The sequence below is a fragment of the Leucoraja erinacea genome, chromosome 9 (assembly GCF_028641065.1).
Source record: "Leucoraja erinacea ecotype New England chromosome 9, Leri_hhj_1, whole genome shotgun sequence".
Lineage (NCBI taxonomy): Eukaryota > Metazoa > Chordata > Chondrichthyes > Rajiformes > Rajidae > Leucoraja > Leucoraja erinaceus.
In genome coordinates, this window is record NC_073385.1 from 12,105,563 (window position 1) to 12,119,644 (window position 14,082).

General features: G+C 46.9%; 2 protein-coding genes across 2 annotated transcripts in view; one reads left to right on the top strand and one right to left on the bottom strand.

The window, feature by feature from the left end:
* syndig1l (synapse differentiation inducing 1-like) overlaps positions 1-14,082 on the top strand; it is a 147,271-nt gene that overhangs the window by 123,000 nt on the left and 10,189 nt on the right. The gene's annotated exons all lie outside the window — the stretch shown is intronic.
* On the bottom strand, positions 10,372-10,827 carry LOC129700006 (ubiquitin-like). Its single transcript, XM_055640137.1, has one exon. It carries the CDS (start codon positions 10,766-10,768, stop codon positions 10,382-10,384), a length of 387 nt encoding a protein of 128 aa, XP_055496112.1. The 5' UTR covers positions 10,769-10,827; the 3' UTR covers positions 10,372-10,381.

The window sequence follows — 14,082 nt, forward strand, 5'->3', positions numbered from 1 at the left end:
TTTTCAAGAGAGAGTTACTGTAGATTTAGCTCTTAGGGCTAAAGGAATCAGGATATGGGGAAAAGGCAGGAACGGGGTACTGATTTTAGATGATCAGCCATGATCGTATTGAATGGGGGTACTGGCTCGACGGGCCGAATGGCCTACTCCTGCACCTATTTTCTATGTTTCTATGTACTACTCTCTAACACTGGGGGGGCACTCGTTGTGTTTAATCATCCATCAGCGTCAACAATAAACATGAATGTGGGCAAGTGGCACACACAACAGAAGCAACACTGACACACTGATATTGGAGCCCATTGAACCTGCCCCCGGGGAGATAATTGTCATTGATTCTGCAGCAATTCCCTGCACGCACACTAACTAACAAGCCAGCTCTCGGCACACAGAGACAATTAATATTGCCACGCCTGCCCGGCGGAGCTGCTCTTTCACCTCCGTGAACCATTTAACGCCGTCTCTGTAAGCGATGAGGACAGCTGAGCTATTCATCTGAAGTCTAAAGTGACACTTTACTTCAAAGGTCCTTTTGGGGATCGGAGGTCAGAGTGTGAGCGGTGTTTGGTCGGACATTGACAATGCATGCGCTAATCAGCCCAGAGCCTCTTCGTTAACCTTCTTGTTATCAGGTTCAAAATGCTGGAGTAACTCAGTGGGGCAGGCAGCATCTCTGGAGAGAAGGAATGGTTGACGTTTCGGGTCGAGACCCTTCTTCAGAAGAACACGAGTGCACCTAATAACATGAAACACAATTCTTCAGAAGAACGCAATTGAACCTGATAACATGCCACCCTTCTTCAGAAGAAGGGTCTCGGCATGAACCGTCACCCATTCCTTCTCTCCAGAGATGCTGCCTGTCCCGCTGAGTTACTCCATCCAGCATTTTTGTGTCTATGTTCGGTTTAAACCAGCATCTGCAGTTCCTTCCCACACGTGTTATCAGGCTCAATCGGGTTCCGGGCTCAGGATCAAGGATCCCGATAACTAGGGAAATCTCGGAGCATTTCATTAGCAATGAAGGGAGCAGGCAAACTTCAGTGATCCTGTAGAACTCAGCACCTTCCACTCAAGAGTCAATAGTCAAGACCGTTTTATTGTCACATGTCCCAGGCAGAACAATGACAATTTTACTTGCGGCGACACTACAAGACTGTTATGCCCCTGTCCCACTTAGGAAATCTGAACGGAAACCTCTGGAGACTTTGCGCCCCACCCAAGCTTTCCGTGCGGTTCCCAGAGGTTGCAGGTGGTTGCTGGAGGTTGCAGGTAGTGGAAGCAGGTAGGGAGACTGACAAAAACCTCCGGGAACCGCATGGAAATCTTGGGTGGGGCGCAAAGTCTCCAGAGGTTTCCGTTCAGGTTTCCTAAGTGGGACAGGGGCATAACACAACAAGAGTGTTAACAATAAAAGAAGCAGCACTGCTGTGTTGCTGAGAAATAGCAAGCATTATGATGCCTGTAATCTGCTGGGAAGACTCTCTCTATGGACCATCCTTGATCGGACTTTGCTGGCTTTACCTTACACACAACGTTATGCGTTCATCACCTATCTACAGTGGCTTGCAAAAGTATTCAGCCCCCCTGAGTCAATACTTTGTAGAACCACGTTTCGCTGCAATTACAGCTGCAAGTCTTTTGGGGTATGTCTCTACCAGCTTTGCACATCTAGAGACTGAAATTTTTGCCCATTCTTCTTTGCAAAATAGCTCAAGCTCAGTCAGATTGGATGGAGAGCGTCTGTGAACAGCAATTTTCAAGTCTTGCCAGAGATTCTCAATTGGATTTAGGTCTGGACTTTGACTGGGCCATTCTAACAATGAATATGCTTTGATCTAAACCATTCCATTGTAGCTCCGGCTGTATGTTTAGGGTCGTTGGCCTGCTGGAAGGTGAACCTTCGCCCCAGTCTCGTCTTTTGCAGACTCTAACAGTTTTTCTTCCAAGATTGCCCTGTATTTGGCTCCATCCATCTTCCCATCAACTTTTACCAGCTTCCCTGTCCCTGACCCTCTGTTGAAGGGTCTCGACCCGAAACATCATCTATTCCATCGCTCCATAGATGCTGCCTCACCCGCTGAGTTTCTTTGGACAGCACGCAACAAAAGCTCTTCACTGTACCTCGGTACACGTGACAATAAACTAAACTGACCATCGATAATGTAGTCAGATTCAGATTCAGATTCAGATTCAATTTTAATTGTCATTGTCAGTGTACAGTAGAGACAACGAAATGCATTTAGCATCTCCCTTGAAGAGCGACATAGCAAACGATTTGAATAAATAATAATAAGTGTCCCGGGCCCACACGGGGGGGGGGGGGGGGGTGGACCACCCTCACACGGGAGCGAGCTCAGGGCAAGTCCTGACGGTGCTCTGCCTCCGGAGCCTCGAGGTCATCAGCTCCATTGATTGGCAGTCACCGAGGTACGTTGTTGAGTAGAGTGACAGCCGCGGGAAAGAAGCTGTTCCTCGACCTGCTGGTTCGGCAACGGAGAGACCTGGAGCGCCTCCCGGATGGTAGGAGGGTAAACAGTCCATGGTTGGGGTGAGAGCAGTCCTTGGCGATGCTGAGCGCCCTCCGCAGACAGCGCTTGCTTTGGACAGACTCAATGGAGGGGAGCGAGGAACCGGTGATGCGTTGGGCAATTTTCACCACCCTCTGCAATGCCTTCCGGTCGGAGACAGAGCAGTTGCCATACCATACTGTGATGCAGTTGGTAAGGATGCTCTCGATGGCGCAGCGGTAGAAGTTCACCAGGATCTGAGGAGACAGATGGACCTTCTTCAGTCTCCTCAGGAAGAAGAGACGCTGATGAGCCTTCTTGATTGTGGGTCCAAGAGAGGTCATCGGAGATGTTGACCCCCAGGAACCTGAAGCTAGAAACACGTTCCACCTCCGTCCCGTTAATGAGGATGGGGGTGTGCGTGCCGCTTCTGGACTTCCTGAAGTCTACAATGAGCTCCTTGGTCTTCTTGGGGCTTGACAACGTCTCCCCTGGGGAGATGTTGTCAAGCAGAGAAGATTTATCAGGATGGTGCCAGGACTTGAGGGACTGAGCGATAGGGAGAGGTTAAGCAGGCTGGGGCTTGGAGCGCAGAAGGATAAGGGGTGTACAAGATCATGAGAGGAATAGATTGGGTAGATGCACAGAGTAGGGGAATCAAAAACCAGAGGACTTAGGTTTATGGTGAGGGTGGGAAAGATTTAATAGGAACCTGAGAGGTAACTTTTTCACACAAAGGGAGGTGGGTGTATGGAATGAGCTGCTGGTTAAGAAACATTTCGACAAGTAAATGGATAGGACAGGTTTAGAGGGAGATGGGTCAAACGCAGGCAGGTGGGACTAGTGTAGATGGGGCATGTTGGCCGGTGTGGGCAAGTTGGGCCGATGGGCCTGTTCCCACACTCTATGACATTCTCCGGGGATTCTGTGATACTTTTTCAAGCATGTTTGCCAGGAGTGTGAATCTGAGAGCTTTGCCTAAAGACTCTTTGGCAGTGTCGGGGGAACAGTCTGGATTCATTATTGTTGTGAAGAGTCGTGGACTGCCAGCTAAGGACTGATCCTCTGTGCATTATTGTGCAAGTACATAAATACATTTTAAGGTGGACAAAAATGCTGGAGAAACTCAGCGGGTGAGGCAGCATCTATGGAGCGAAGGAATAGGTGACGTTTTGGGTCGAGACCCTTCTTCAGACTGATGTGGGGGGCGCGGGAGGGAAAAAGAAGGGTCTCGACCCGAAACGTCGTCTATTCCTTCCCTCCATAGATGCTGCCTCACCCGCTGAGTTTCTCCAGCATTTTTGTCTACCTTTGATTTTTCCAGCATCTGCAGTTCCTTCTTAAACAAAAACATTTTAAAGTTTTTTCACAACGGTTTGATTTGGGTGACCTAGTTTCCAAACTTCTCGAAGCTCTTCAGCGTTGATTAAGTCTTGAGACTAAAGAAAGATAAACTAAAATAGTTTCTCCAAGATGATTGAGAATCACAGAACATAGAACAGTACAAGGCAAGAACAGGCCCTTCGGCCCACAATACCTGTACTGAACATGGTGCCAGGGCAAACTATTATCTGTCTACATATAATCAATATTCCTCTATTCTCTACATATCCATATGCCCAACCAAAAATCTCTTAAATCCCACTTTCAACCACCACCCCCAGTAGTTTGTTCCAGCCACTCGCCTTTCGGGCTAACTAACTGTTCCAGACCTTCCCCCCACCCGCCCCCCCCCCCACCTCTTCCCCCCGAGTGGCAATATCTTTCAAAAACTCTCTAATCCTACTTATTATAGACAATAAATAATAGGTGCAGGCCATTCGGCCATTCGAGCCAGCACCGCCATTCACTCTGATCGTGGCTGATCATCCATAATCAGTACCCTGTTCCTGCCTTCTCCCCATATCCGTTGACTCCGCTATCTTTAAGAACTCTGTCTAACTCTCTCTTGAAAGCATCCGGAGCATTGGCCTCTGACTGACTTTTGAGAATTCCGCAGACTCACAACTCTCTGGGTGAAAATGTTTTTCCTCATCTCCGTTCTAAATGGCCTACCCTCTATTCTTAAACTGTGTGTGGCCCCTGCTTCTGGACTCCCCCAACATCGAGAACATGTTTCCTGATATTAGATAATTAAAGCCTTTGTCCTCTGGTTGTCAGCCTCTTCAATGAGAAATGGTTTCATCCAGTTCACCATATCTGGAACCCCTGCTAAATGTACACTGGGGTGAAAAAATGGGCAGCACAGTGGTGCAGAGGTGAGCTACTGCCTCACATCGCCAGAGACCCCGGTTCGATCCTGACTACGGGTGATGTCTGTACGGAGTTTGTACGTTCTCCCTGTGGGTTTTCTCCGGGTGTTCCGGTTTCCTCTCTCACTCCAAAGACGTACAGGTTTGTAGGTTAATTGGCTTGGCGTAAATGTAAAATGTAAAATTGTCCCTAGTGTGTGTGTGTGTGTAGGGTAGTGTTGGTGTGCGGGGATCGCTGGTCGGTGCGGACTCGGTGGGCCGAAGGGCCTGTCTTTATGCTGTATCTCTAAAGTAAACTGAACCAAACTAAAGTGTACACTGTGTTCGTGCTGGGAGTTCACTGGTGATTTTAATGCTTGTTTAAAATCAGCTATCATCTATTGTAATTCTTCCGACACCGTTCTCAACGCCACCTCGTATGTGTTGTCATTACTTTCCCAGCAGTTGGTATATTGCACCCGTGAAACAGCATTGAAGGCAACCACTTATCCGCATAATGAGTTGCTATATTCTGATCACATTTCAAAAGTCATTTTGTACTTTTCTGATAGTTTCCTGCTTCACAAACACACACCAGGAAATCTGCGGCTCCATTATTATCATAGAAGAGTACAAAGCAGGAACAGGCCCTTTGGCCAAGCGCAGGAGGAGAAGGGGCGAGATACTGGGTGTACAAAATATGACCAGTCATAGATCAGGTAGACGCATAGAGTCTCTTGCAGTAAAGTGAGAGTCACAGAGTACAGTGTGGAAACAGGCCCTTCGGCCCAACTTGCCCACACCGGCCAACATGTCCCAACATGTCCCAGTCCCATTGGGGTCGTCCCTGCCTCAACCACCTCTTCTGGCAGCTTGTTCCATGCCCCCACCACCCTTTGTGTGAATGGTAGGGGGATCAAGAACTGGAAGACATAGATTTAAGGTGAAGTGGGGAAATACTGAATAAGAACCTGAGGGGTGACTATTACGCACAAAGGGTGGTGGGTGTATGGAACGAGTTGCCGGAGGAGGTTCTTCAGGCTGGTACTATTGCACTGTTTAAGAAACATTTGGACAGGTACATGTCCACAGAAGACCAATTCACAGTATGTTTTCAAGAGATTGTTAGATTTAGCTTTAGTACCCTGTTCCTGCCTTCTCCCCATATCCGTTGACTCCGCTATCTTTAAGAACTCTGTCTAACTCTCTCTTGAAAGCATCCAGAGCATTGGCCTCTGACTGACTTCTGAGAATTCCGCAGACTCACAACTCTCTGGGTGAAAATGTTTTTCCACATCTCCATTCTAAATGGCCTACCCCCTATTCTTAAACTGTGTGTGGCCCCTGGTTCTGGACTCCCCCAACATCGAGAACATGTTTCCTGATATTAGATAATTAAAGCCTTTGTCCTCTGGTTGTCAGCCTCTTCAATGAGAGTGGTTTCATCCATCACCTCTGGAACCCCTGCTAAATGTACACACCAGGGTACTGCTTGCCTCACATCGCCAGAGAGTTCATCCTGGCTACGGGTGATGTCTGTACGGGGTTTTACGATTGGCCCTGTGGGTTGGCTCAAGGGGATTCCGGTTTCCTCTGGAGAAAACGGCAGGTTTGGGTTACTGGCTTGGCGTAAATGTAAAATTGTCCCTAGTGTGTGTGTGTGTGTAGGGTAGTGTGCGGGGATCGCTGGTCGATGCGGACTCGGTGGGCCGAAGGGCCTGTCTTTATGTTTCTATCTCTAAAGTAAACTGAACTAAACTAAAGTGTACACTGTGTTCGTGCTGGGAGTTCACTGGTGATTTTAATGCTCGTTTAAAATCAGCTATCATCTATTGTAATTCTTCCGACACCGTTCTCAACGCCACCTCATATGTGTTGTCATTACTTTCCCAGCAGTTGGTATATTGCATCCGTGAAGCAGCATTGAAGGCAACCACTTATCCGCATGATGAGTTGCTATATTCTGATCACATTTCAAAAGTCATTTTGTACTTTTCTGATAGTTTCCTGCTTCACAAACGCACGCCAGGAAATCTGCGGCTCCAATCATTTAGAGCATAGAAGAGTACAAAGCAGGAACAGGCCCTTCAGCCAAGCGCAGGAGGATAAGGGGCGATCTTATACAGGTGTACAAAATCATGAGAGGAATAGATCAGGTAGACGCATAGAGTCTCTTGCCCAGAGTAAAGTGAGAGTCACAGAGTGATACAGTGTGGAAACAGGCCCTTCGGCCCAACTTGCCCACACCGGCCAACATGTCCCAACATGTCCCAGTCCCATTGGGGTCGTCCCTGCCTCAACCACCTCTTCTGGCAGCTTGTTCCATACCCCCACCACCCTTTGTGTGAATGGTAGGGGGATCAAGAACTGGAAGACATAGATTTAAGGTGAAGTGGGGAAATACTGAATAAGAACCTGAGGGGTGACTATTACGCACAAAGGGTGGTGGGTGTATGGAACGAGTTGCCGGAGGAGGTTCTTCAGGCTGGTACTATTGCACTGTTTAAGAAACATTTGGACAGGTACATGTCCACAGAAGGCCAATTCACAGTATGTTTTCAAGAGATTGTTAGATTTAGCTTTAGGGGCTAATGGAATTAAGGGATGTGGGGAAAAAGCAGGAATGGGGTACTGATTTTAGATGATCAGCCATGATCATATTGAATGGCGATGCTGGCTCGAAGGGCCGAATGGCCTACTCCTGCACCTATTTTCTGTTTCGATATGGATAGGACAGGTTTAGAGGTGATATGGGCTAAATGCAGGCAGGAGGGACAAGTGTAGATGGGACATGTTGGTGGGTGTGGGCAAGTTGGGCAGAAGGGCCTGTTTCCATGCTGTATGTCTCTGTCACTCCATAGCAGTTCCTATCTCCACTGAAGCTGCCCCCTCGATCGTCAAGATGGGCTGTTATGTGCCGTTGATATCATTCATGACTGGATGCCGAAAACTCATTAGGTGGATAACTCGCTTCATTCACAGCAGATGTGGCTGAGCAAAGTCTGCCCCAGTGAGACTCTTCAATCTTCAGAAACGTAGGCAGATAATTAAAACAAAATCTTACACGGAGGCACGTGTTTCAAGGGAGTTCAACTAATGGAAAATTACAATAATATTTGCATCCAGCAGCCGGAGTTTTAAGGCCTTGAGGAATACTTTGATTTCTCGCCGTGACGTCTGGAGACTGTCGTTTTCTCGTGGACCAATATTTTCTTGTTTCAAGGTCTCTTTTCAACTGCCACGATTGTTGGCCAAACAAAACTAATGTGCTTTGATGAACCGTTCCCTCAGGACAACCTTTGAATAGTGAAAGGCCTGGATCGAGTGGATGTGGAGAGGATGTTTCCACTGGTGGGAGAATCCATGGCCTCAGAATTAAAGGACGATCCTTTAGAAATGAGATGAGGAGGAATTTCCTTAGTGAGAGGGAGATGAATCTGTGGAATTCATTGCCGCTGACGTCTGTGGAGGCCAAGTCAATGGATATTTTCAAGGCGGAGATTGACAGATTCTCGATTAGCAAGGGTGTCAGGGGTTTGGGGGTGAGCGCTGGAGAGTGGGGTGCAGAATTTAGTGTGCTGAATTTCTGTCTCTGCTGCCCCAAATACCTATGTTTTAAGTATTTTGTCTCAGACTATGTTTCAGTCTAAAGAAGGATCTCGACCCAAAACGTCACCCATTCATATCCTTCTCTCCAGAGATGCTGCCGGTCCCTAGCTGAGTTACTCCGGCATTTTGTGTCTATCTTTGGTTTAAACCAGCACCTGCAGTTCCTTCCTCCACCTATGCTTTACTATTCTGCCACTGTGAGCCAACGCTGCTTACAGGATATAATAACAAAGAACTGCCGATGCTGGTTTATACCTAAGAAGGAAAACAAAATGCTGGACTAACTCAGACTCGGTGATGTTGCTTTTCCACGTGACTCTGCTGAGGTCTGAATCATTTAAAAACATAGTCCCCATTAACCTTCTGGTGCAGGAGTAGCCATCTTGTTCAACCTTTCCTTCTTAGCCTGAAACCAGGCAACATTCTAGTAATGATCCTCTGATCATCCTACTTAGTGACATCCTTCCGTACCTAGGCCTTCTCTCCATACCCAGAATTGGCCCCTTATGCCTTGTACAATTTTAACATTACATCCCAACTCCCTCTATACTCAATGCTCTGATTTATAAAGGCCAGCACACCAAGCTTTCTTTACCACCCTATCTACATGAGATTCCACTCTCTGTGTGAAAAAAGTTTCCCTCATCTCGGTTCTAAAGAGATGCTTCCCCGCTGATCCTTCCGGCTGTGTCTATCTTGGTTTCCTGCAGTTCCTTCCTAACCTATGGAACATTCTTCCTGCATCTAGCCTTGTGTAATAACTTAAGAACTTTTGTAAGTTTCTATAGGAAAACCCCTCTCACTAACTCCTAAATTCTAGAGAGTATGAACCGGTAATGGGGTCCTGATCTGACTGAATAATGTCACGAAATGTCACCCATCCATGTTCTCCAGAGATGCTGCCTCATGGGCCGCTAGGTTAATCCAACACATGCTGTCTCTCTTTCCTGCAAATCAAATAATTTGCAGGATTGCTTTATGTGGAGCTCCTAGTTAGCCTGTCCAGAAACCAGGGGTCACAGTTTAAGAATAAGGGGGAGACCATTTAGGACTGAAATGAGGAAAAACCTTTTCACCCAGAGAGTTGTGAATCTGTGGAATTCTCTTCCTCAGAAGGCAGTGGAGGCCGATTCATTGGATGGTTTCAAGAGAGAGTTAGATTTAGCTCTTAGGGCTAAAGGAATCCAGAGATATGGGGAAAAAGTACGGGGTACTGATTTTAGATGATCAGCCATGATCATATTGAATGGCGATGCTGGCTCCAAGGGCCGAATGGCCTACTCCTGCACCTGTTTTTCATTGGTTCTATGTTTCTACCACTGTCTTCCAGCTCGAGAATATTATTGACTTTGTGAAACATCTCCATGGTGGATGTGAAGGATTCACCACATCTTGTTTGTTATTCCAAGCTGCTGGGGAAGCCTGTTTCTGCTGCAGGCCCCATTTCCTTTTCCCACTGCATAAATGTTATAGTAGACCGACTCTGCTAGGTACACATTTACTTTCTCTCTTTCCATAGCTTTGTATTAATAATCATTTTGGGGGCATATTTAAGAATGGGCACTGCTGCGTCGCAGTGAGAAGAACCTTTCCCTTGCACTAAACCTTGGTCCCTTTACCCCATATCTGTACACTGCGGACGGCTCGATAGTAATAATCATGTATCATCTTTCCGCTGACTGGATAGCGCGCAACAAAAAAAGCTTTGCACTGTACCTCGGTGCACGTGACAATAAACTAAACTAAACTAAACTCTCCCGATATCCTGTGTAAAATGGACCTACCTTACTTACAATGGGGAGAATGAACAGACAGGACCATACCCTGCCAATTTTTGCTGGCAGGCATGGAATCCCCATGGAGTCCACCATGTTAGAGGGGGGTGAATCTGTGGAATTCCTTGCCGCAGAAGGCTGTGGAGGACGTCAGTGGATATATATATATATTTTTTTTTTTTGGGGGGCAATGCAATAGGCTTTTATTGGAAATTCAGCACAAATGCAAGCCTAACATGGGCAACAGGACCTCGACATTCTACTTCAGCTTCTTCTTGGGGCGCAGGTTGTTTGTGTGGCCACACTTGGTTTTACGGCAGTTGGATGCACGAGGATGCAGGCGGGCATAGCACTTGCGACAGATCATCTTGTCACAGTTGTATTTTGGAGCAAGGACTAGGAGACTGGGGTCCAGGGCACCTCCCCTCAGACGCAGCACCAGATGCAGAGTGGACTCTTTCTGGATATTGTAGTCAGACAGAGTACGGCCATCCTCCAGCTGCTTGCCAGCAAAGATCAAGCGCTGCTGATCCGGGGGGATCCCTTCCTTGTCCTGTATTTTGGCCTTCACATTCTTGATGGTGTCACTTGGTTCCACCTCAAGGGTGATCGTTTTCCCAGTGAGGGTCTTCACAAAAATCTGCATCTTTTCCGCTCGGCAGCCGCTCCGACACTGAGAGCGAGAGGTCAGTGGATATTTTTAAGGCAGAGATAGATAGATTCTTGATTGGTACGGGTGTCAGAGGTTGTGGGGAGAAGGCAGGAGAATGGGCTTAGGAGGGAGAGATAGATCAGCCATGATTGAATGGCAGAGTGCACTTGATGGGCCAAATGGCCTAATTCTACTCCTATTTCTTATGACCTTAAGACCTCAGAAGGCTTCCCCTGCAGGCATGGTGCTGATGTATTTCCATTCTTGATCCCAGTTACATTTTTCAACTTCTCCAATCCTTGTCGCCAATTGTGAACCTTGAGTTTAGTTTATTGTCACGTTACCAAGGTACGGTGAAAGCTCTTGTTCCGTGCTAACCAGTCAGCGGAAAAAATATACATGATTGCAATCAAGCTATTTACATTTACATTTACATTTAGTTTAGTTTAGAGATACAGTTCAGTTCAGTTTATTGTCACGTGTACTGATGTACAGTGAAAAGCTTTTTGTTGCGTGCTGGGTTAACAGTCAGCGGAAAGACTATATACATGATCACAATAGAGCCATTTACAGCATACATCCTGGGGGTGGAGTTGGATTCACTGGAGGTGGTCTTGGAAAGGAGGATGCTCCTCAAACTGCGGAGCATCTTGGACAATGCAGCTCACCCCCACCATGACACACTGGTCAACCTGAGGAGCACCTTCAGCAACAGGCTGGTCCCACCAAGATGCAGGACAGAACGCCACAGGAGACCCATTTCCCCTGCGGCTATCAAACTGCACAATTTTTCCCCCTCCTGTCATGGGGTAGACTGACTCCCCCCCCCCCCCCCCCCCCCCCCCCCCCCCCCCCCCCCCCCCCCCCCCCCCCCCCCCCCCCCCCCCCCCCCCCCCCCCCCCCCCCCCACACACACACATCTTTGCACATCTCGAATCCTGAACTTTTCTACTCAATAATTTAATCTCATGTTTGTGCAATATTACATATGCCGTGCAATATCTGGTCACTTACATTTCATTAATATTTCATTATTTCATTATTATTTCATTATTATTATTATAATGCATATCACACTTTCATTGCCTTGTACCGTTTGACTGGTGGCAGACCAATCTCCCGCTCGTATCGTATCGTATGGCGTAAATGATAAAGGGAATAACGTGAATCGCGTCTTAGTGCGTGTAAAATCCAATCCAAGATAGAGATGGTCTGAGAGTTTTCAATCAGGTCGAATGTAGTTTAGGACTGGTCTCAAGCTGTTGGTAAAATGATTCAGTTGCCTGATAACAGCACCTTGGCTAACGCTGGAGTTCTGACAGTCTGTATTTTATATTGTCTACAGTCAAAGGATGTGGACTGCATAGAAACATAGAAACATAGAAAATAGGTGCAGGAGGAGGCCATTCGGCCCTTCGAGCCAGCACCGCCATTCATTGTGATCATGGCTGATCATCCCTTATCAATAACCCGTGCCTGCCTTCTCCCCATATCCCTTGATTCCACTAGCCCCTAGAGCTCTATCTAACTCTCTCTTAAATCCATCCAGTGACTTGGCCTCCACTGCCCTCTATGACAGGGAATTCCATAAATTCACAACTCTCTGGGTGAAAAAGTTTTTTCTCACCTCAGTCTTAAATGACGACCCCTTTATTCTAAGACTGTGGCCCCTGGTTCTGGACTCTCCCACCATTGGGAACATTTTTCCTGCATCTAGCTTGTCCAGTCCTTTTATAATTTAATATGTTTCTATAGTAGGCTAAGCCAGCATTTAAATTGCCCAGGAAAGACAGCGACCAGTTGCTGGAGTAACTCAACGGGCCAGGCAGCATCTGCAGAGAACATGGATAGGTGGTATTTGGGTCGGGACCAGGGGTGCAGTGCCTCAGTAAAAATAACGCCAAAATAAACAGTGGGGAATTTTAACTAGCGGGGAATTTGACAACGGCCGCATATTAAATAAAAGGGATCTTACGGAAGCAAAGGTGGTGGTAGATAAGATAATAATTTATGAATAAGTGAATGAATAAGTTTATTGGCCAAGTATTCACATACAAGGAATTTGCCTTGGTGCTCCGCCCGCAAGTGACAACATGACATAGAGTGAAAAGATTATGTAAAGATTCAACCTTCTTTAACTTCTGATATATCTAAAAACACAACCATTGTTCCAGAGCAGGTCAGTAAATTGATTTTGCTTGATCACTGCGGGATATATGAGCAAAGGTAAGGACCTCATTGTTGTTAAAGCAGTAAAATGGTTCAGATTAATAGAAGGGAAAGGGACACCGCAGACAAAAGATGCTATAGCTCATGTTTACCACTGGCATCTGAAGGCGTTTTATCCTCAGTCCAAATAAAACAGAAACGCTGGAAAAGCTGGTGGAAGATGGCGCAGTGGCACAGTGCTAGAGTTACCCTTACTCGGGATCGATCCTGACTATGGATGGCTGTCTGTAAGGAGTTCGTATGTATTCCCTGTGACCACGCGGGTCATCCAACTCAGTATCTGCGTACCTGCCAGTTTCATCCCACTTCCCAAAGACGTGCAGGTTTGTATGTTAATTGGCTTCTGTAAATTGCCCCCTAGTGTGTAGTATAGAACTCCTGTTCGGGCGATTGCTGGTCGGTGCGGGCTCGGTTGGCCGAAAGGCCTGGTACCACGGTGTATTTCACACCTAAACTAAACTAAATGAAACTCAGCCTCTCAGGAAGGATTTGTGGAAAGTGAAACCAGTCAACATTTTGGGCCAATGTCCCTTCCTACAAATGGGCCCCCAGTCATGTGGTCAGAACGTCCCCAGTTCCGAGGAAGGGTCACTTACCCAAAACATCAACTGGTTTCTCTTTCCGCAGATGCTACTTGACCAGTTGAGTTCTTCCAACGTTTCTATGTTCGTTTCACATTCCAGAAATCGACATTTTTATTTGAATACCTTTTGCCCATGACTGTCAGTCTGGATGATGGACAACTTCACCCTTGTTAGACCTCATTTGGACTACGCAGTTGCAGCATGGGACCCATACACAAATAAAAAAATGTCTTCTATCGAACGTGTCTAAAGACAGGCAGCTCGATTTGTTACTAACACCTATGAGAGAGAAGCAAGTGTCACCAAACTTCTGAATTCGAAAGGCCTGGTACCACTGCCCAAGACAAACGTAAATGAAACTCACCTGTTGGAAGGTTTTTACAAAATGTTAAACGGTCAACAGCTGGGACATCCTTCCTACAAGACCTACACCAAACCCAAACCCCCATTAGGAGCAGACAAGGGCACTCACCCAAAATTTGACTGATACCAACT